Below are 23,422 nucleotides of genomic sequence, written 5' to 3'. Positions count from 1 at the left end.
ACGTCTCTTGCAATACTAAAAAAAAAAACCAAACAAAAACTATGGCTTTCTTTTATGTTAGACTTGCTTATAATTCCCTCATTGACACTGTAGGGTATACAGTAGGTAGGTGAACACCAGTGCTTTCAAACATAGAATCAGGTGAACTTGGACATTAAAACCCCCCCACTTTCTGGATCTTTTAGAACATTGAAGAGTCTCAAACAGAAAATGAGCAAGAAGCAAATACATGTATGGGACCATACTCATTCTTCTGTGAAGCCACACCATTTAGAGACCAAATTCTTTTTGCATTTCACAAAAAAAATGTGAACCCCTGCCTACAAAGTTAAAGGGATCATAGCATACTTTTCTGTGAGGAGGACCAGTGAAGTCTGCATCCCTGTAAATGAATATCCACAATATTAGCCAGAGACAAGAAGTTAGCTGGCAGGGAGAAAGCTCAGCATGAGCACACCAAGGGTCAGACATGGCTATGCACAATCAGACATTTAATGAATTTCTGCAGACAGCTGCTTACATAACTGTCAAGCTGTCCTACCAGCCCTTCAAAAGCACTGAGGCGTTTCCCCTCCTTTAAGGAGAGGAAAAGAAAAAAACCCCTCTGAAAGATAAGAAAAGCAAAACTCATAGGCTGCAATAGTTGCAATTACTTATAATAGCTTATGACTACATGGATTAAGCTTTAATTATTACACTGATGCCATTTGTCTACTATTGGATGTGCAGAGAAACCAGTTCTGACTTGTCAGATATGATGGACTCGTGTTTTCTAATGTTTAAAGAGTTATAGTTTGCCCTTGCCTTTTGCCAACAGAATATTTCCCCAATTAAAGGAAGTTATTTTATACTATTTTAAACAAAGGTTGAAGAAATTTGCCGTAGGAACAAACTTCCTGAGTTTCATTATCCAGAGCTTTAAAATGACTGGCAAGCTTCACTTTTGAGTCATATAAGTTAATTGATGACACCATAATCAGGAGGAGCAATGCTAGTCTAATCAGGTATTCTTTCTTCCTGGTAAATACAATCCAGGATACCCTCAGGGATTCTACTAAGCACAGATGTAGAGAAAAGCACACAGAAAAAGAGGACAGGAACACATTTTTCAACATGTCTTTTCCCCTTATTCAACTGTCGAAGAGAACAAATGCATTGTCCAATGGGGATTATAAATGAGCTTCTGCCCAAAGTTAAAGCTGAACTTCTGAAAATATACATGCTGCCACTTTGAATTTCATCCTTCAGACATTGACAACTTTCATCCTATAGTAAAGATTTACAAAAGAAAAAGATATTTTTAAAAATCATTTACAAGACAGATTATGAAATTATACACTTTATCTTTCTGGTGAGAAGAAGGGACAAAGGAATCCAGCCACTGATTTATCCATGGATTTGCCAAGTCCCATGACAAGCTAATGAAAAAACCTTTAACTATTTCCATTTGTTTAAAAATGTAGTTTAACAATCTTATAGGAAGGCTCCTAAAAACATATTCACCTACTTTTGAATAAACCAAGACTAATTAGCACACTCTGCAGCTTACTTCCCTGTCCATAAGGCAAGAGCACTTTCCCTCTCATGAATGCATCAAAAACAGAGCTCAGATACAACATCTTAGAGGAACAAGTACTGGAGAAGTGTCAGTGATGGACTCCTGCAAAACTGTTAGAAGATGTAATTTCAAGGGAAAAAAAGATTGTTCAGGCCTCATGTACACCTCACTTGTTTTGTTCTTTAATGGAGATAAGTAAAACATACTGACTGCTGTCAGAAAAATTAATTACCTTGACCGATACTCTAAGCCTTACATTGTCAAGGAACTGCTGCAGTACCTTTCTCCCCATCTGTCCCAAACAGAGCTGTTTTGTCTACTTTTCCCCTCTATAACCTGGAGCAGAATACACAGTTTCACACTGGAAGCAGACAGATGTTGAAAGTGGAAATGCCTAGTTCAAGGTTAGTGCAATCTCACTAGTTTGGCTTTGAGTGAGAGTGAAATATTCATTCCCTGAATTGAAACATCCATCAAACTGTTGTTTGATACCAATCTGAACCTACCAGTCAAGAAGAACAGAAAAATTATCAGGAGGACAGGGGCTGTCTCCTGGTGTCAGTCATTTCACAGCTGTAAAGATACTGGCTTACTACAAGAAGTGCCAACATGGTTGAGGAAACAGTCTGTCACAGCCATCTTCCCTCACAATTTCATTGCCCATGTGGTGTAAACCTGTATCTATACTTATGTAGGGCTTCACTTCATTAAATTATAGGCATTTCCCAGCTCTCAACTTAGATAACATCATCGCTCTAATAGAAGAAATAGTTTTATGCACAGGAGAATTTACAGAACTTGGTTGTTTAGCTCCCTTTGTGGCTTGTAAGACTTTCACTTTAGAGGAGGAATCATCTGTGAGCTTTCCCTTTACCTCCTCTCCCACACAGCTGCTTGGTTAATGAAATTGAGTATCATTTAGACTTAACTCCTATGAAATTAAGGTGAGACCAATAAGCCATCTGGGGATGAGTGACATGGAGACAAGAAGATCACACAATCCTACATAGCAGTGTATGCACATCTGCCCAATTTTTCCTTGTGGATCCAGCCAGGCTAAGGAGGTTAAAATAAGGGAACTCATGCAGGACAAATCAGCTGAATCTTTTTATTTTTTCATGACAGCAAAGTATGCCATATCTGATGAAACTAATGTTCAGCCCCCAAAAATATATCTAGCAAAATGCTTTCAGCCATAAGGAAACACTAAAAAAATCCAACATCCCAAGTATCGTAACTTTCCAAGGAAAAGCCCACTTTCTACAATAATGACCTCAAGTGAGACACGCTAAGAGATGTCAACATAAACTTTAGGATTATCACCCCTCTGAGTCACTTACACCCTGTTTATATCCAGTTGAGGATTCAGTGATTCCAGCACTATAACACTTTGTCTCATCTTTCAAGGGTTTTTTCCTTTTTCTCTCAATAGCTTCCAGAAACCAGGGAGATTCTGACATGCTAAAGTGACACAATGCTATAGGTAACCTTGTTCAGCAGCAGAATACTAAAGGTCTATCAGCTTTTAAATATGGGATCTCTCTTAACTGGAAACAGATTCCCAACTTGAAGTTAGATAACATGTTAAGTTGTTAACTTCTTTTCCGCTCTGCATTCTCTTCTGAGACCTATTCTCACCATGGACCTATGCTTGAATATTGTGTGCAAAGCTGTGCTCAAGATCTGTGCTGCAAGACTTGTTCATGATGTGTCGTGACAGATTGGGAATAAAATCACTTTACTTTAAAACAATAGTTCTGGAGCTCTGTGCTCAGGCTACTTCACCTGCAAGGCAAATCAAGCATTTATACTTTCATGTTAGGCATAGTTGGATCATTCAAACACAAAGCAGAATGAGGTAAAACACTATCGCCTATCTGGACAACTTAAAGTTTTAATGCTTCCCAACAATCCCTGATCACAGCAATTGTACCAAATATTCACTAATTGTGTTGAACATCACCCAGCTGGCCTTTAGGAATGCAAGGAGCAGGGATGAGAAAGAGGGAAATAATGCTCCCTTAGCACTATCCTAGCTCATGTCCAAAACAAATTTGGAGATATCTACTCAATCCCTCTCAGAAATCAAGAACTTTTAAATCAAGTACACTTTTCAACTAAAATCCTTTGTATCCAGAGTTTTTAAAAGATATATTATGTTTAGATTTCCTCTTACTCCACAGTCCTGAGGTGATACTGACACTGGAGTGAGATGTCTGTAGGTTGACAGGTGTGGGGAGCATTGCAGTCATCTCATCTAACACTATCATACAGATACATATATATATATTTAATTTTTTAAGACTGAAACAGTTTATCATACACACTTAGGTTTTTTTTTTACTCTTCAAAATTAGGATTACAAGTAAATCTTCCCTAAAATTCTGGCAAACACTCCGCTTGGAGCATCTGAGAAACCTGTTGAAATGTAAGACTGCACTCATGCCACCCTACAATGCTAATTTTGTCACCCAATTTCCTATTAACCCATGGTTGAGTAACTCCCAAGCAGGGAAAATTTCATATATAACATGACTGCCCCCTTGTGCTGAACTAGATCCCCTTCCATTAAAAGCATGTTTTTTCACATCTCTAACTTATTTCTCGTCTCCTAATATGGAAAAAAAAACCCCAAAACCCTAAACCAACTAATTAAGCTAGTTTCTTAACTATGAAACTAGAGCTCTACAGTTCTTCACACTATGACAAAACAAAATGTAAGGTAGGGATGATAGAAAGAAATTTAGAAAAGAGCAGTGCATAATTCCAAAGTGATAGGATCTTAAATCACTTTCAGGTTTATTAACATCAAAAGGGAGAAAAAGAGAAATAAAGTATTTTCCATCTCAAAGGCTGTTTTCTTTACGCAGCCCCTTTTTTTCACAGAATGAGCTGGGTTGGAAGAGATCTTAAAGGTAATCTAGTTCCAAAACCCTGCCATGGGCAGGGACACCTTTCACTAAACTCTGTTGCTCAGAGCCCCCTCCAACCTGGCCTTGAACACTGTTAGGGATGGGACATCCACAGCTTCTCTGGGCAATCTGTTCCAGTGCTTCGCCACCCTCACAGCAAAGGATTTTATCCTAATATCGAACCTAAACCTGTCCTCTTTCCATTTGAAGCCATTCCCCCATGTGCTGTCACTACATGCTCTTGTAAAAAGTCTCCCTCCATCTTTCCTGTAGGCTCCCTTCAGGTACTGGAAAGCTGCAATTAGGTCACCTCAAAGCCTTCTCTTTTCCAGGGTGAATAATCCCAATTCTCTCAGCCTTTCCTCATAGCAGAGGTGCTCCATCCCTCTAATCACCTTGGTGGCCCTGCAGTTCAGTTATGAAATTAATTTTTTGAAGTCATACAGCAGGACTGAGCTTGCTGGGTCAGACACCCAGTGTAACTCACTGGAAGCTCTGCACACAGAAGCCTGGGCTCAACATGTGAAACAAATTGTACTACCAAGGGGAAATTCCCAAAGGACCTCAGAGGTCCAAGAGGGCACACAGATATACACAGGTTAAAAATTGACTTTTCAAATTATTTGGATAGAAATGTAGGAGCTAAGAAATGGCAAAGTAATTTTCTGCGAGTTACTTCTTCTGAACATACATCCACATAGTTCTTAGAGGAGCACCAAGGTGTCTAGAATGCAGTATCACAAATTTAATATGAAATATAATAGGAAAAGAAGAAGCCATCAAGCCAATTGTAATGACTTGAGTCTGAAATACACTGATTTGCCAAAAGAATTAAAGGCATCACATTCCAAACACATCCAGTGGTATCACTAAGATCAGTCAACTTTTCTCCCATATCCTCAGCTCATTTCCTCCTTCTGTCACTGCTGATATGGCTACTCCTGTTCACCGAAGCTTACATCCTTCAATTACTTTCTTTCCTCCTCACTCATTCTCCTACAACCCATCTGCTTCACCACAGCAGCCCCAAGACTTGTCCCATTCCTCTCCAACCCTCCCCAAACCCAATTCATTTAGGCATTAGCAGTGCTCTGGCCTTTGAATGAGCTGACCAGAGGAAGCACAGATGGGACAAGAGTAAACCAGGAACTAAGGTACAGCTTTCTGACTCATTTTGTTTTCCTGCTATCAAAACTCTCTCCTCTTTTTTTTTTTCAGTCTCTGTACTAGACCTGTCAGTACTACTATGCGCACTTTGAATGTTTTCTCCATCAAACTGGTACTCTGTAGAGCTATTAATCTCCTTTCTCTACTGCATGTTTTATATGTTCTGCAGTCTGCGCAAATGCCTTGCCTAATCAGGTAGGAACTGAACTTGAAACTTGCAATTCAGATGTGAATAGCCTCAGACTTCAGACTCTTGGCTTGTTTTTATCCTTTCCTCTCTCTCTCTCTCTTTTTTTTTTTTGTTTTTGTTGTTATTGCTATCTTTAGATGTTTCTGACACAGGGATACACCTTGCATGCCTAAAAAAAAGGTTTTTAACAAACGAGTCTCCTGCCATCCAAACATTTTTAGTAATACATTCTTCTCTTGGGTGATCTGAAAACTATACTAACTACAGCTCCATTAGGTATGATTTATATTGAACTGTTTTTGTGAGAAATTCATACCTTAAAACTGTACTTCCTTCAGAAAAAGTTTCCAGTTGTACCATGTTTCAGATATGCTATTGGTGGTAAAACTGCAAGGCTTACAGTATACATCATTTGCCAGTTCATAATTCACAGCATAAATATGAAAGCTTTCAAGCTTTCAGACAAAAAGACAGAAACAATTAAGAGCTCTAATAATCTGATCCTGCTGTTCGCAGCACACAGTCATTTAAAATTATTCATGTGTTTCAATATGGAAGTGATTTAACATAATTTAGCAAACCTGAAACCTACATTAAGATGTAATAATGATGAATGGATGAGACCCAGCACATACACTTACAGAAAACCTCAGTCCTGCAGAGTAAAGTACCCCAGAAAACCTCGCAGGTGCCCCCATGTGGGTGGTCTAGAAAAAAAAAAAAAAAAAAAAAACCAAACAAAAAAACCAAAACCCAAACCAAAAAAATAACCACCCAAAAGCCCCCACAAAATTCAAAATTAGCAACTGAAATTTTTACATAGGGAGGACTGGGTTAGGTTTCTAAAATAAAAAGCAGATGGACTGAGAACACTTTCTAAATTCACTGAAGAACAAACACTGTGGTTGCATCCCTCCATTATTTATGATCCCAGCAGCTAATTTAGGACTCAAACACAGCTATTTCTTGTCTAGTACCTTCCGGTTCTTGGCACAGGCTCCATATACACCAACCACAGTGCAAATCTCTAGGACAAAGCATGCATGTGAATCTTTACCTTTCCTTCCAAACAACGTTTCTCACAAAGCCTAAGAATTTTGAAGTACAGAGAAATTAAAAACCAAGTCTAATGACTGGCATTTCAACTTTTTTGTGTATTTATCACAGTTAGAAAATGGATGAAGTTTTGTAACGTCTGTTTAATTAGGCACCTGACTTCCTATTCCCACTGCATTACTCCTTTATTCTATGGAATGAGTAATAATAACCATTAAATGTTGCCTAGTTTTAAAAAGAGCCGAGTATAGGGTGGAAAGAGAAGACAGAGGAGTAAGTAATATTTGTGCTGCTGAATCAGAATTTCTCAAGGTCACAGAGTTGGTTTTTTTCTAGAAACAGATATATCTAGCAGAACAACAGTGTATGATAGTGTTTATTTATCCCAGTTTGCCAAATTTTCCTCTCTAGTGTGCTAAGATAGAGAAGTGTTTTCAAACCGAGCTTTCTGTCTCAGTCCGTTTTCAGGAGGAACTGGTGCAGCATAACATCTCCACACAGGGCTCAGTTCTGTTGTTTGAATGCCAGCCAGCCACAGCAGGACTCTAAATCCAGAGGGGGTTTCAGGAAAGCACACACATATTGCAGCCCAGCATCCTTGACTTTAGGTAGGATGGGCAAAGAAAAACATGCATTTCAACTTGTCAGCCTCTCTGTGCTACCACAAAAAGCTCTTGAACACACTCAACAGTGGGGGGCAATTTGACCATTGACTTGCAGACCCAGGTGAGTAACAAATGCTTTACACAAAACTTGTTTCCTGTGGTTTTCCAGCCCTAACTGTGGTCAGATAAGAACTGCTGCCAGCTCAAAAGGAAAACTGGCATCCTGTTCTGGTGCTGTCCTGCATGTACCACCATCTGTGGGACAGCCCAAGAAAAACCTACATTTAGTGTTAAAATCATCTTTAAAATAATGGATTGTGATGACTTTCGAACCATTCACCACTACCTAATGCCTCTGAAGTCCACCACAGCAAACCTGCAACTTGCAGTTTGACCACTTCTGGAGCCCCAGGCTTACTGCAGAATGTTTTTTAAATAAGAAACTTTAGGATCAGTAGTCATTGAGGAAAGGCTAATTTGCATGGAGAAAAGCTGTATGGAAATGTGAGTATAAACTGGTTGTTCTGGAACTCAATTAGTACTTGTTTTTTTATACTGTACTAAGGAACGTTGTGATATTTTTGGGTTCTATCATCAAATAAAAATCAGGAACTATTTATTAACTACTAGGCATTTCTGTAGTAAAATAATGCCCTTTAAAAAAATAAAGATGTTCATTGACATTTTTTGTTTGCTTTTATAAAAAACAAAAATCAAATTACATATGTACTGGTGTGAAATTTTCAGCAGCCCTGGTATGACCTTGGCATCTTTGAGCTGTTCTCAAATTATAGACAGTGTCTAAACAGGTACTGATTAGGAAAAAAACCCAGATACAAGGGCTCAACTGCTTTTTCAGTTAAAAGCTCACTACATGATAAAAAAAAAATCAAGCCATGGGAATAGTTCGAGTACATTTCTCTGCCTGCATGTTAAAGGTTTCAACAAATTGAATTTACTGTAAGACACAGACAAAGTAATTTCAAGTAATGCAAGACCCAGCTTTCTGTTCACTGCCCTTCATATTTGTTCCATAGTGACCACAGAACATTTCTGGCCATCCTGGTGTTTTCCATTCATACACAGACTGTATTATGGAATTGGCCAGCTTGAAAGTGCCATCCCACAAAAAAACATTGCACCTACAAATGCATCCTCACAACCTCTCATTAACCAAGACTCACATAATGAATGTTACGTTTCTGCTGTGCTCTGCTCACTTCACCAGCTCTCTGCAGGATATGGTGTCACGCTGAATATTCTCTGCCTCTATTTTCAAGGCTGTATTTTTAGGGGCCCAAAATTCCTGAAAGATCAAGTCCCTGGGAGCCACACCACTTCCAGTAACTCCCCTTTTCAGGAACAGTCATGTTTCTGACCAGTGACACTTGGCTGCAGGGCAGGCCCCTGACCAAATGGACATGAAGACAGACCAACAACATTTACCACTTTTTCATCAACCTCCCTTTTGACATCATACTCTGCATTTTACATGTGGCAAAAAAGGGGGAAAAAAATGAACACAAACACATCAGATTTCCTCGGGAAAGACAGGAGTAACTGGAGTACAGCGGAGTAACTGGACGTAGTGATGACAAGCTTCTGCATTTATTTTTATCCTAAAGAGCACTCAGTAACCACAGAACTGAGTGGGATACAGGAACCTGAGAAAAACACAGACCAAAACACAACCACAGGCAATAGGCCAGTGCTTAGCTTTAGTTTGCTAACAGGCTGACAACTAGTTTAAGATATTTAAGGTATTTTGTCTGCAAGACAGTGAAAATACTTCAGCTTTTCCCAGCTGAACTTCCTGCTGGAAGTAAAACAAAACACACAGTTCTACATATGGGAATGACAGAGTCCCCGAGACCCTGAGTGAAATCACAACTATATTTAATCTTTCAAGTCACATGAAAACAAATTTCAGTCAACAGTTCCATGACCTCCAATGGGTTCTTTATCCAGGGCAGGAACAAAGGCCATGCATGCTGCACTTGACACATCCAGCATCCAGGATGATGCAGAGAGCTCCCCACTTTAAAGCTCTGCTCTGGATTTGGCATATGTTTAAACCAAAATCTTCCATTGCAGTAAGCTCTGCTACACCAGGAGGGTGTTAATCACATTTGGCCATGTTTTCAACTTTGAAAAAAATCATCAATAGTGATCAGAAATAGCAGCTGCAGAAGAAAGCCTTTAATGTGTTAACATTGTAATAGAATTTCCAGAGAAGTACAACAAAAGGAAAGTACTACCTTTAGTCTAAACTGGGTACTGGTCATACTGGGAGCAGCATTTACTTATGAAAAAGATCTGCAACAATTTCTTTGTAAAATACTGTGAAATGAAGTTAATAAGAAAAACCTATTGATAGTATATTTAAGCAATTTTCAGGTCACTTTTACCCACAGAATGTACATCATGCAATTTCCTGAACAATTATGGTATTATGCCAGGTAAACTAACCCATTTACACCTCTTGGAATTGTTTCCCTGTGCATTAACACTTTACAGAAACGTTTTTTCCTTTAGCATTGCTGTTCTGGTGCACTATTCAGCAATATTTAAACCAGCTGTTGATTTCCATTTTTCCAACAAAGTGCACTTTATGACAAAAGATGCTCCAACACCACCTTATAAAATTAGCAATACAAGTATCAAAGCACAAAGGTCATGTGTGCAATTGGTTTTAAATACCATAATATTCTGGACTTGATAGCTGAGCCTGCAACTAGATGATTAGGTCAAAAATACATTAGATTAACTATTTCCTTGTTCGGCTGTGTTGGTTTCCAACACAGCTCTGCCCCAAGCATAGACACAGGTATCTGTGACTACACTCACATCCACAGCCATCATCTCACTAAAGAATTTTTTTTTTTTACAAACACTAACATTTTGACCAATATTAGAATAATTATTTTGCTAAAAATGGCCACTTACTAGTTTGTATCTGCACATGGAATAAATCTCAGTGGTCAACTATTTGTCTTGGCACATACCACTCTTGACAGACATTTCTACAATCTTGTATTGATACCAGGCTGACTCCTGCTGGAAAGTAGGAATCCAGGTATGTTTGCTACACAGATTTAGCATAGTCTATGCAGCATCTGTGATCTTAATATTGCCCATAGATTTTGGAGAATTTCAATCTAAATGCTACTTACAAGTACTAAATTTTACAACTTCCTAACTTTTTTACCACATTAGTAAAAACTATTACTTTTTGCATCATTAATAAAATGCTAAACATAATTAAACATATCCTGTTTATTGGATAAAATAACTCCCAACAAAAGCACACACATTATAAACTAATCAAGTTTTTAACTTCTTTTGGCATATCCAACATACTTAAACAAAAAGTAAAGCCATTCTTCATCCTCATAACAGAAAATAATTATTTATGCCTTGGATTTTAATTCTGGAATGAACTCAAGATGATGATAAATTTAACCTTTTTAATATTAGATGAAAGTGGGATATTTTTATTGTCTCCCCTATCCAGTAAAAATTAAACAAAAAAAAATTTAAAAAAAAAAAAAAAAGAAAATAAGATTTTGCACTTATTATCCTGCACGATGCCCAAAGTAAACAATGATAGAAGTTAGTAAGTGGGGAGTTGCTTGTTGTTTTTACAGCATCGGAGCCCTGTACTTCTGAATCACTAAGCAGCTGGAGTCTGGTTTAATTACTTAACATCAATCAAGATGTAAACCAGCACTTGGAGACCAAGGAATGCAACATTCATCTGCAACACAAAAGAAATAGCTAAGCTATCTTAGCTTCTGCCTAGACAGTTTGTACACTAGAAAAAGTCAACACATTACTTTTACACCATGTCAGTAACATAAAATAGCCAAACAGTAATTTTGCACTGCACTTGAGTACATCAGTGACAATTTCCACTAAGGGAGAAAAGACCATGAGAGTATTATTTCATACAGGTTGGCAGCCTCTAACACAGAATGTATTTGTCCAGTGCTGACTTCTGGCAAATAGCAGCACCAGTACATGACAGCACCTCTCCCTCCAATAAAAACCAGAATGTTAACTCTATCTATGAAATTTCAAACTTTAGGTTCCTGTCTGAAATTTTTTCATCTTGTTAATTCTTTGATACAATCCTTTTATTGTGATTTTGCTCACATTAAGAACACAGCACAGTAATGCTGCAGCTTGACGGGGCGCTACAGCCTGTCTTTCACAAGATCAAAGGGAATCTAATTATCCCTTCTGGTCTTCAGAGCTATAGACATAAACTGAACACTCTATCTAATCTATGAAAAAAGCAACCACCCACCACAGTACACAAGAACTTCTCCCTAAAGATAAAAGAGGCAAGTAACCACATGGGACAGATGTTTGCCACACCACTCACTGCACTGTCAGAAGCAGCTCAGTTGCTATGGTGTCGAGGGTGAAATAAGACCAAGTCTTCAGCACATCTCAGGTTAATCCACATATAAAAATAAATATTGTAAAAAAGCTGCCTGTATTATGGGAGACACAGTCAGTCAACTTTAGCCAACTCTGCCGCAGGCATCGGACGCAGAACACAGGAACAGTTTGTGTGCTGGGATCTCACCTATTCCATATCATACAAACACAGAACAGTCCCCAGCTCAAGGGGCTTCCAGCTGAGGCACAGGATGACAGAATAAATATGTCCAGATGCAACAGCACCTGGTAATGTCACATTTGTCTCAGCACAGCAGTAGCTACGGTACTTTCCAGGCACAGGGAAGAGTTTAAGAGATTTTTAATCTGGGCAGCTGCACACAGAAATGCACCATGTCCAGACTATTACCTTGGTGCTACAGTGGGTATGCCATAGCTATTTTGGCAGTGCCCCTAGCTAGTAACAATGCTCAAAAGCCAGAAACAATGTTTTTACAAATGAGGACGAACATGCTAAAATATCCATTTGCCTTTCAACATTTGAGAGAGAAGTTTGCTGATGTCCTGCTCTACTACAACCATCCAGCTCTTGAGCTGCAGACAAGCGCTGCAACCCCTTACATCTGGGGATAACAGCAATCTAGTAATTTCTCACATCACAGATGCTCTGAGTCCTCTCTGATGACTATACTGCATTGATCACCGCTCAGGTAAGGAGTAAGTCACATTTAGGACTGGACTGACACCGTTCTTTTGCTCTCCCATACAACCAGCAACAAGAAATCAGAAAGGAATGATGGCAATGAAATCATTATAGTGGCTTATTTACAACTATTCTGGAGCCTTTGGCTGAAAAAAGAACTTTCCTGACTGCTTGTTAAACCAGCTTTAGGGACACTTCATCCTCAAGTGTCTCCCGGCAGCCGAACAGATGAAACAATCAGATCCCTGATAGATCCAGAGTTCTAGTGTCAATTTCTATGGCCAAGTTTATTGTAAATTTATAACAAGAAACATGGGACATAATAATGCTATTCCATACCAAAGAGAATAATTGAGGGAAACAGTCCTCCCCTTTTCAGTAAACTATTAAATCAGCAGATGTAAGCACAATTCCTAAGGGAGCTTGATGACACACTGGAACATGCTGAATGAAAAAGGAGGCTGGCCAGTGTACAGCAAGCACTGAGGCCTTTCCTGTTACAAGTAAATGACTGGAATAATGGCACGTGACAGTAACCAGCCATGATTGAACATTAGGCTCTGGTCTTAACTCAACTATATTCTTACAGAGCTGGTATCACTGCTGTTCTTCTAACATGCCCTGTCATTAATGATAAAATGGACCCCATGGAAGTCATGGTTTGAATGTTTTTAACAGCATTTCAGAGGGAATTCTTGTGACAGCAGAAGTCAGCTCTTCCATCTGGCCTGTTTGAGAGTGAAACAGAAATATTTGCTCAGACTTCAGGGCATCATTTTGGAATAGAAGAGGAAGATACAAGAAGGAATCTCTTACAATATGAGCTAGCAAATCAAAGCAAATAGGGATTCCACTCACTGATAATCCAAGAGACAGTTATAAGACAAACACAGCACTGTTTGTTCTAGGCAATGTGGTTGTATCTTATGCCAATATATACTGGTAATTAAAACATAGAACACTTCATAAAAATAGAAAAGAGAAAGAAAACATTATTTCCAACAAAAACCAGTGGTAACTGCAGCACCATGGACACTGCACTCTGTGTTTACCAACACACCCTATTTCAAATATTTCAATTGCATTTAAAAACATTCAAAAGCATTCATTTCAGTCATTCAGAAAACTGGAAATTATTATAAAAAGCCCTAAATCTCTTTGCTTAATTATTATATTTATTATGACGTTTCACAAGGAAGAGTTTATTGTTTTTAAAAACATCTCCACCGCTGGAGTCTCCCTCTTATTCCTAATACAATGTCTAAAAGGCTCAGTACCACATCCAAGATGTCAACAGAAAGAGTAGTGAAGATAAGGCTGATGTCATGCCACAGTATTTTTTCAGGATGGAAACACACTTACTAACCAAAAGGAAGTGATTTTTGTTTTTAATGCAAAGCTTCCCTTTAAATGTAAGCCTGCTGGATAAAATCTAAGAACATATCAGTATGCCATTGCAGGAAAGTAGTTATTTTATATGTGTACAGACAAACCCAATACTTATCTAATTCAATGCATTTTCATCACCCCAATTAAGAGGAACACGAAACATCTGGGGAAGAGTCATTGAAACATCAAAAGTTACTGTTATTTTGATGCAGACACTGACAGGATCACAAATGTGCCATGTTAGCAAGTGCTTACACCCAGAAATACATGCAGTCAGCTAGATCCACACTGATGCCAAAATTAAGCAATTATACAAACTCAGGGCAAGAGCCTCTCAGTAACTGAGGCTCAGCTACAAGTAGAATTGATTTTCCACTATCTTAAAATGCAAATAAAACTAAATATCCAACACAGTGAAACAAAGAACAGGAGACAATCTGGGAACACACTGGGGGAAATAAACCAGTGAGAAGTCCAGAGGAGAGGGGTGGTATTGCTGCAGTCCAGTTTTCTATTTCTTTTTTACAACACAACAGACCACAAAGCATTAAACTGAAGAGCCAAGTTCTATCACAAACAACCCGCTGTGTACTGCATTCTTTTAACTGTTACAGATCATTTTATTTGTTGTCTTGTTTGAACATCAGGCCTCAATGTCCTTTTAGTATTATTTTTGTTTCCACAAAGGGGTACTGACAGTGGTTAACTGATACAGTAATCTTTCTCAATTTCCCATTAGCAACTCCACAGAAGTAAGGCTCTATTTATTACATTTATTTTAAAACAGATTTAAAATACAATCGGACATATGTCCTGCAAAAAAACCCCACACCTGTGTTTTTATTATTGGACAGTCCTATTTAACTCAGTGAGAATATGCACCTACATTTACTTAGAGAGAGCAATTTTTGCATAAAAAAGCAGGGCTCTGAAATTTAATTTAAAGGGGACTTTAGGCCTAGAAATGTAAAGCCCTTTATCACAAAGGCTGAAAGTTGGCATTTATTTTCCAGGTCAAATGAGGAAAAAAAAAAACCTCAGCCTCACTGGTTTTCAAACCACAAGGATGTCAAGTGTTTGCCTGTCAGTAACACAGCAGGTACCCCACTTTTCTGACATATTTGTGCTACATGTCAAAAGGCAATATTTTTCATACTGTCGACTAAAAGCTGCTTTGTAGTTGCATGTCTCAAATTAACTATGTAAAATTTACTCATGTATTCATGACTTTCAAAAATTAATGTTTATTCTGGAGTCACCTTTCTGTGATTCATGGTAAATTAATGCACATGTTGCAATAAATATATAATTGGCCAGGAAATAGTTCCACGAATCCCAAATCCATGCATCCTTAGGTCAAGTGTTTTACGTTGTGCTTCCAATTGTGAAACTGTCTCCATTTTTCTGTTCCTCTGACAGAATACGTATTGCTTTTAAGACCTGAAACTATATATATTTGCATTTAATTTGATGTTTCTGTACTATAGCTGGTGGTATAATTTTAGTAAGTACTTGGGTTTGCATTACAAAATGCAGTATTTTCAGTAACTTTTTGCCTAACCCTTATATCTGTAGGCAGGTCTGGCACTGTTTAAGGCCTTTTAATTAACTTCATACAAAGCAGACACATTTCCAAGTGGACAGTTCTCAGGATCTACATTTGGGCATCCATGTTTCAAACAGACATGTTTAAATTAATATTTTATCCGGTTTTACATTTAATCCCATTTATTCAGTTTGGAATCAAAACCCAAAGTCTTAAAAGAACCAGTGAATTCTATTTTCTTCCACCCTAGCAGAGACTCAGTTCAAGCCTTGGGGGACACATTTTGTGCTGTCCCATCACTCTTGACTTAGGGCAATCCAGGGAAATTTCAACAAAGGTTACAACCAAAAATTAAGCAAGTGGAAGAGAACTACATAAGTTCCTGAAAGTCTAGGGTATTCATTTGGTGAGGTTCTTCATCTGAAACACACTGTCTACATTCTAAGGACTCACACAAGTAATTAATAGAAAAAAAAAAATCTTAGCTGCTTCACAGGTTGGAGTTAAAATTATTGGAATGCCTTATTATTTGAAGTGTATCAATAAGAAATAACTAAATAATTCTCAAACCCAGAAAGGATAATGGAAACTCCTAGCACCCAAGCTTATGGTTAAAAAAAAAAAACCTGCAATATTGAAGCAAAATAAAGTTTTTAAAAAGCTACACAAAGAAAACATCTAGATCTGGTTTGTTGCTCCATTGTTCTTGTTGAAGGCTTGAGGAAATTTATTACTTCCTCCTCCTGCTAGTACCACTAAGAAAGCTTCCAGAATATAAGTCTCCTAAATCCTCTGCCTACAAACACATGTACACTGGGGTGAATCAGATGAAAATGCAAATACCTTGGTTTGGGAGCAGGGAAGATTCCATCCAAGCCTTTCCTCTTTTTTTAATAAATGCCCTTCCAAAATGGCTCTAAAAAGTATGTTTGTGCTTGTCTGCTAATTATACTGTACAGGAAGAAGGCCTGGAAACTGGCAGCAGGCATTTCTGTGTGTTTTGTACCTCAGAAATACAAGTATGCCAAGAATTTTCATCTATGGTTTCACTGCAGAAATGCACAGATTTGTAGAGGGGAAAAAATTGTTTCATTCCTCTGCTAGAGGACATACTGCCACATATCTACCATGCAAAATAATAGACATTTATCAGAATTTTGAATTAAACAATGACAGAAGATTTATTTTTAAAGGCATTTAGAAGAAAAATCTCCTGCAACTCTTTTGTTTTTAGAATAATCTGGGAATATGAAGATAACATTTTAGCATAAAAGAGAGGTGGAAAAATCTTCCAAAAGGGGAAATACCGAAGACATGCACCACTCCCCCACACCCCCAGGCCTATTTCAGGTAACTTTTTTTGTATACAACAAAGAAATAATAATGTTCAAACAGAGATTTTCTTCCAAGGTAGAACATCATTTGACCATTAGAGAAGATGCTGCTGAAATGGAGAGACTCAGTAGATTTAAAATCTGCACTTGACAGCTATTCCACTGGAAAATGGTGGAGGGAGTAACGTAACTCTCAACAGGCAAGTACTCCCACACATTGTCTCCACATGAAAATCTCGAGGCTATCAGCCACCAGCTGCCCAGAGACATTAGCTAAAAACTTAAGCCTAGGGTCACAGCCAAGTGAACTCGTCTTTAGGTCAGCATGATGATTTATTGCAACTCAGAACCAAGCTCAAGGTAAAAAGTGTTTGACGCAAATATCTGAGATAGCCCTATCAGCTCCACCCACCTGAACTAAATTCTCTTGTCTAAGGCAAGCAATGCACAATTCAACAGCCTGGACTTACTGTGAGATGTGAGTTATTGGGGTCAGCAGCGTCTCACCCTCCAGGTCAAGCTCATCGGCAAAGCTGCTGGTCCTGATGAAGGGTCCTGTGTTCACATCTAGAAACGCTGGGCTCTTTTTTACTGTGAAAAAAAAATGCAGATAGCAGCTAAAGCAATAGCATTTGGCTGCTGCTCATTTGGGCCTCTGAAATACTTTATATTTTAAAAGAATATTGAAAACAAAAGTTGCTACCAAAATTGTATGTACTGCAGAGTTCATGAAAAGCAAAATTTTAGCTCTTCTTCTGCCCAAAGCATTTCAACTTCCGGTGAAGATTTAAAACTAATATTTTATTCTTTTTTTTTGCTCATACTCCTGATACTAGAACTAGATTCTGAACTAGAATGTTCAGAACCTATAAGACAGAGGGCTTCATGATTATTAAACTTCTTGTACTGTAACTCCGTTGTACCATGAAACACTGCTGTAGAACGACAGTGCATGAGTGAAAACTCAGTGACAAGAATAGCTCTTTTTTAAATCATCTCTGCTTCATGCTTTAGTTTATAATAGCAGATTCTGAGGTGCAATTGCTGTTACCAAGATCAAGAAACCTGGCCTAGCTCAAAACAGGAGCCCAGGCATTTTGCTGGTGAGCAGTCAGCTCCTGTCAGACCCAGTCTGATGGTTCCCTCTCACACTAAGGCACAACAGCACCTCGTCTTTGGGCTCAGACACAGGACAGGTGGCAAGATCTCCACTAATCCAAGATGAGGTCCTTACTGGGAAGGTTGATTCACAAAACTTCAGCTACTGAAAGTTTTACTGGCAAGGTTACTTGCATATTATCGTTGTCATGCATCCAAAAAGTTAAGCAGAGTGTTACATTTTAAAACTTTTAAACTCAGGCTCTGGAATTCTGTCAGATACTAACATTAAGAACACTAAGTGTCTTTTCCAACATAGCCCTAACATTTTTTAGAGAAGCCACAACATTTGCATGTAAATAAAACCACTAGCATGGTTTACATGACTGTAAATTAATTTATAGAGAATAAAACATGGTAACATTCCATATAAATCATCAGTAATTGTGACAAGTCCATAGAAACCTTTGCCTGTGTAACTGGCTGGAATATTCAATAAAACAATTATAATGTACTAATTTATGAAAACTCTACTGTGTTAAATAAAATACTTTGTTATTTAGCAGTAAATAACGCCCTGCCAAAATGCCACACAAACCCTAAAGGAATACAGCAAAAATAGATAACTTAAATGTAGCTGATATTTTCTGAGAATAAAGTGGAGATATCAGGAAACAAGTGGGTTTTTTTTAAGGCAACCATTTTTCTCAGGTAGTTAGGTATTTTCATGTGGCAGAAATGGATTAGGATTAAAAAATAAGCCAAACAAAAAAACCAAACCAAAACAACAACAACAACAAAAAAAAGGGAACAGGAATATTACAACATCATTAGGCACATGGCTATCCAAAATTACAAAAAGGAAGTCTCTGTACTCCAGAAATTGTTATACAAAAAGATGACCTCCGAAATCACAGTTTAAATAAATAAATAAATAAGACAACTGCTAGGAGATCAATTTCTTACAAGCAGGAACCACTTGCATCACTTAAAAACAAAAATTCTGTAAAAAGTTTTAGCAAGCGTTAGCTTCTAATTTTGATTTTAGTATCACATTAATATCGCAGTATCATACTATCTAATCACTTTGCTGCAGCCATCATTCAAGAGAGTGGCTGTGAAACAAGTAAAATAATTCCAGATACAGATGTGCAGTGAAATGTTTTTCAAACAGACTTCTTTGGGCTTTCACTAAATTAATTTTCACTGTTGTAATTTCTATGAGACATAAATGAAACGTACCCAGTTTCTTGGAAATAAGGACTCACAGATATTTCAGTTCTCCTAACAGCAAGTGATAAAAACAGCTGAACCTAAAGCTGTGTAAAGTGTTTGTTGAACACTCACTGAGCTGTGCTTATGAGAGACACAGTACACACCATAAACAGGTGGACTTGCAGAAACAGCAATTCTTGGATCAGTCACAGCTATTGCTTTTCAGTTTTGGGGAGGGGGGAGAAGAAGTGGCACAATGGAAAAAGGAGCCAGAAATCAAGACCGTACCTCAGCCTATTTAAAAGAATTCTTACCTGAGCATACAGAGATGAGGAGCTGATTAGTATGAGGCAAAGATGGTATCTCCTTCCCTCTAAGAAATTTAAAAAATTTCTGAGACCATCATAACTAAGAAAAGAGTATGGCCTTAATGAGAGCTTCCCTGCCTCAAATGCCTTGAAACAGGGCTCAAGCAAAACACCAGGGAGCACATTTTTTTACTTATAAAAATTAATTCATAGCCACTAGACTTTCGACAAGTCTTTCTTATAAAGCAATGTTAAAACAAAATTTAAAAGACACTAAATTTTTAAATATGAAGGCTAAAGAGAAAACAAAGAGGAAGCTTCAGACACTAATTTTCAGTGGATAATAATGAGTGAAAAAAAACAGGAAACAGGTGTATCAAGACATGCTTGGTGTAAATCCAGAGGATCCCCAGCTTATCCTCTGTATTTTTATGGGTAGCAGCACAACTATGGTAAAAGGCACTACTATTCAACTGATGATGCTGACCAAGTACTGCTTTGAAACGGCACAAAATACACTCCCCTCTAAATGAGAACCCCTGCTTTAAAACAGAGTTCTGAACTTTCTGGAAACACTCAAGGCTGGGTGGGGCTCTGATCAACTTGACCAAGTTGAAGATGTCCCTGCCCATTGCAGGGGGTTTAGATTAGAAGCCTTTAAAGGTCCCTTCCAAAACAAACCATTCTTTCTATATTACCAAGGAAACAATTTTATATGTAATAACATATATGTAAGATGCTTTTCTGGTAGTGGACTACTTGGCTAGAAAGACAGAAAACATTTACACTTTCTCTTTTGTAAGCACAGACAAAATATGTAAAACACTTCAAAGTGTTCTTTTTGTGGAAAATTTTGAGTTTTAATTAATGCATTTAGAAAACACCTCCAGTATTTCTGCAGAAAATCTCTTTTCATATAAACATTTGCCATTTACAGTCTGAACAACTTCCAAATTCAAAATTCTATTGAAACACCTATGCTCTTTTTAGAAACCAGCTCTATAATTTTTTGAGTTACAGCAGACAACTCCAGACAAAGCTTTGCAAAGATTTAGTAATTAACAAAGGTGATGAAATATGATGGAACAATGAAATATGATGAGCATTACCTGGAGAGGAAGGAGCGCTGGAAGACTGCTGGTCTGCGGAAAAGGATGGCCAGGAGCGCTGACAATCTGAGTTAGAGTGAAGATGCACATGAAACAGAGATAGGAGAGGAGAAAAAAAAAAAAGGAAAAAAAAAAAAAAAAGGAAAGAAGCTCCAGACAGGTAGTTGAGGAGATGCAGACATATCTAAAATTTAGTATGTTCTACCTGACACAAAATTTAAAATACTGTGCAAAACAGTTTGCATGAAGCACTACTAACATGCATCGTTACATGTTGGCAGAATATTAAATTGCCACTGGGGAGCCATCACTGCTTCTCCAAGCCCATTCTTCATGGCAGTGTCAATTTCTGCAAGACATTTCTCCCTCTCAGTTTGCCCCTTTCTTTCAGACTTTAGTGTTTCTTAAGTCTTTCCCAAGTGTCCAAGCTCACAGGGGTCAGACCCCTCTTGCTCTGGGTCACACTAGTTGCAGTGCAGCTCTCTCCTGGTCAGATTTCAGTGTTGTCAGGTGGACAGGGTAGTTCTGCCACCCATGTTTGAAGCTTCCAAACACATCCCATAAAAAGTTTTGGAAGCTGCCCACTTCAAACCATTTGAACCAAGTGCCTGCCTCAAGCTGAATTTCTTGGGGAAATGTTTCAGGCAAGCAAGAGGAGTCAGGGATGAAAAAGAGTCTCAGCAAAAGACAATCTTTACATTATGTTTAGCTCTTTTGAATAGCATGATGCTATTAAAAACTATTTCATTAAGAACTGCTTGTGAATTCCACACTTGTACAGAATATTTTTCTGATGTGGTGCCTTAGTTTTATGAAATGAGAAAAATTTTTAAAATAAAAATGTATTGGAGTAAAAAAAAAAAAAAATCAGGAAAAAAAACTTGCTTTGCAAGTATTTTCTCAGTGCTAGGCATGTGTCCTGGTTCCAAACAGGACAGGGTTAATTTTTGCAATAGCCAGGATGGGCCAGGACTCTTGGGTCTTGGTGAACTGATAATGCCAGGAGAAAGAAAGGAGGGAGAAAAAGCTGGAAATCCCTGGTTGCACAAGGATACTGGCAGGGAAGCCAGATGAGGGATCCAGAAATGTGAAGATTGAAATTAAGTGGGCAGCCCAAAAATTTACTGAATGTGAGAAAGCAGCATATGGATATGTTACTAGAGCCTTTCTGAAGACCAAATTAAAGTTGAATGAATATCCTTCATCCTTGTACTTTCTAGTTTTTTGCTTCTGAGCTTTTGATTTGGCAGTTCCAGTTTTCTGTGTACGTAATCTTATTCACAGTAGGTAAAATAACATTCCCTCCTCTTTCTTTGAACTGCCATGAGAAAAGTGTGGGGTAACCTCTCAGGTCTACTGAGCTCAGGCTGCCTGGCTGGGAAAAAGAAACTTAACTAATGATGGCTGGTAAAGCTCCTCTGATGTTACTCCAAGATGAAGGAATTTCTTATTCACATAAAACAGGTGATTTGGTGGCTCTCACTGCTCTCCTGATCTTGTTCCACCATGTCCATCCCCAACAGAGATGCACCTCGTTGAATACAGGAGAAAAGTGGAAACTGAGAAAATCAAGGATTGATCAGGGAAGCCAAGGAGATTCACGTTGGTTTTTCTGCTTAAACACCTTAATTGCACCTGTGTTCCATGTGGGTTCAGGGGTGAAACTGAACCTTACATTTTCAAACAATTTAATGCAAGCCTGAGCATCCTTGCACTCGATCACTAAAAGGAAGCCTCTGTTGTCCTTGGTGGACTCAGAGCAGAAAACTTACAGGTGGCTCATAGCACTCTCACTAAATCACAGAGGTCTTTTGCCCAGACCTAGCTCTAATCCTAGTCTTTGGGGAACACTCAATTGTTACGAAAGCGCCTAAGCAAGCACATTAGAAACATCACAAGACTACATGGCTGCTTAAGTGATCACAGAATCCAGACAAACACTAAAATAAATTATTTAATTTATGGGTCCCCATCTGTTCACAAATTATCTCCAGCACATTTTTACAAGAACAGATGCATGTACTTCAGAATGCACAACATTTGGGGGATCAAATCTGAAAGATTTCCTCCCACCTAATGCATTTATTTAGAAATTAAGTTACATCATATGCTCAGATAACCACTGGATGAATTAAACTTTACTTTTATGAAAATTATCTTTTTCTATTGGTTATATATACATGAGAATTTTTTCTCAAGTATAAAAAACCACTAGAGATCATCTACTTATATAAATGAGTGCTCACTTTTCTCTTTGTAATGAGAGTGGGTGCAATTGTGACTACAAGTGTGAGAATGTACATTTTTCGTCTGTCTAGATCTCCTTGGCTGCAAAAGATTTATTAGAAACTATATGGCACTAGACACACATGAAAAGCACTGCAAACATTACACTGTCATAAGCTGGCATGCCATAAATAGAATTATTTTCCTCAACTTACCAAGCAATTTTAACATTCCTTTTTGTCCTGTATACTTGTAACAGTTTAGAGAGCAGAACACAGATAAAAAAGAAAAAAGATAAGTGTCAGAAGAAGTTAGAGAATACCCTTTTACTGAAAGCTATAGAGATGATTTTTGAAATGGCAGTAGTAGGCTTCTATCAAATTGTATTGTCCTTAATCAGCTTAGAAATTTAGTGGTAAAAGGTGGGACTTTAAGCATTGTAATATTCTGTCATTTGATTGTTTTGAAGAAAGGTGTGCATAATCAAATTCTGAGACACACACTTCACTCACTTGTCCACCTTTTAGCAGCTACGTCATTTCTGCCACCAAATGCATTTTGCAACCATTCCTTAGCAGAGATCAACAAAGAGTGGAAAA

General features: G+C 38.0%; 1 protein-coding gene across 7 annotated transcripts in view; it reads right to left on the bottom strand.

Moving 5' to 3' along the window:
• Window positions 1-23,422, bottom strand: part of KCNQ1 (potassium voltage-gated channel subfamily Q member 1) — a 333,012-nt gene that overhangs the window by 213,325 nt on the left and 96,265 nt on the right. For 3 of the 7 annotated variants that reach the window (XM_085062890.1, XM_085062891.1, XM_085062893.1), the window contains exons 11-13: window positions 23,039-23,065; window positions 20,598-20,663; window positions 17,338-17,458 (exon numbers count right to left, since the gene is read on the bottom strand). In XM_085062890.1, coding sequence (XP_084919016.1) covers window positions 17,338-17,458; window positions 20,598-20,663; window positions 23,039-23,065 — 214 coding nt within the window. The remainder of the gene's footprint in view (window positions 1-17,337; window positions 17,459-20,597; window positions 20,664-23,038; window positions 23,066-23,422) is intronic. The other 4 variants (XM_085062894.1, XM_085062895.1, XM_085062896.1 and 1 more) reach the window with 2 other exon arrangements.

This window comes from Lichenostomus cassidix, chromosome 5 (genome assembly GCF_008360975.1).
Source record: "Lichenostomus cassidix isolate B80296 chromosome 5, HeHo_3.0, whole genome shotgun sequence".
Lineage (NCBI taxonomy): Eukaryota > Metazoa > Chordata > Aves > Passeriformes > Meliphagidae > Lichenostomus > Lichenostomus cassidix.
This window is presented reverse-complemented; position numbering and strand designations above follow the sequence as displayed.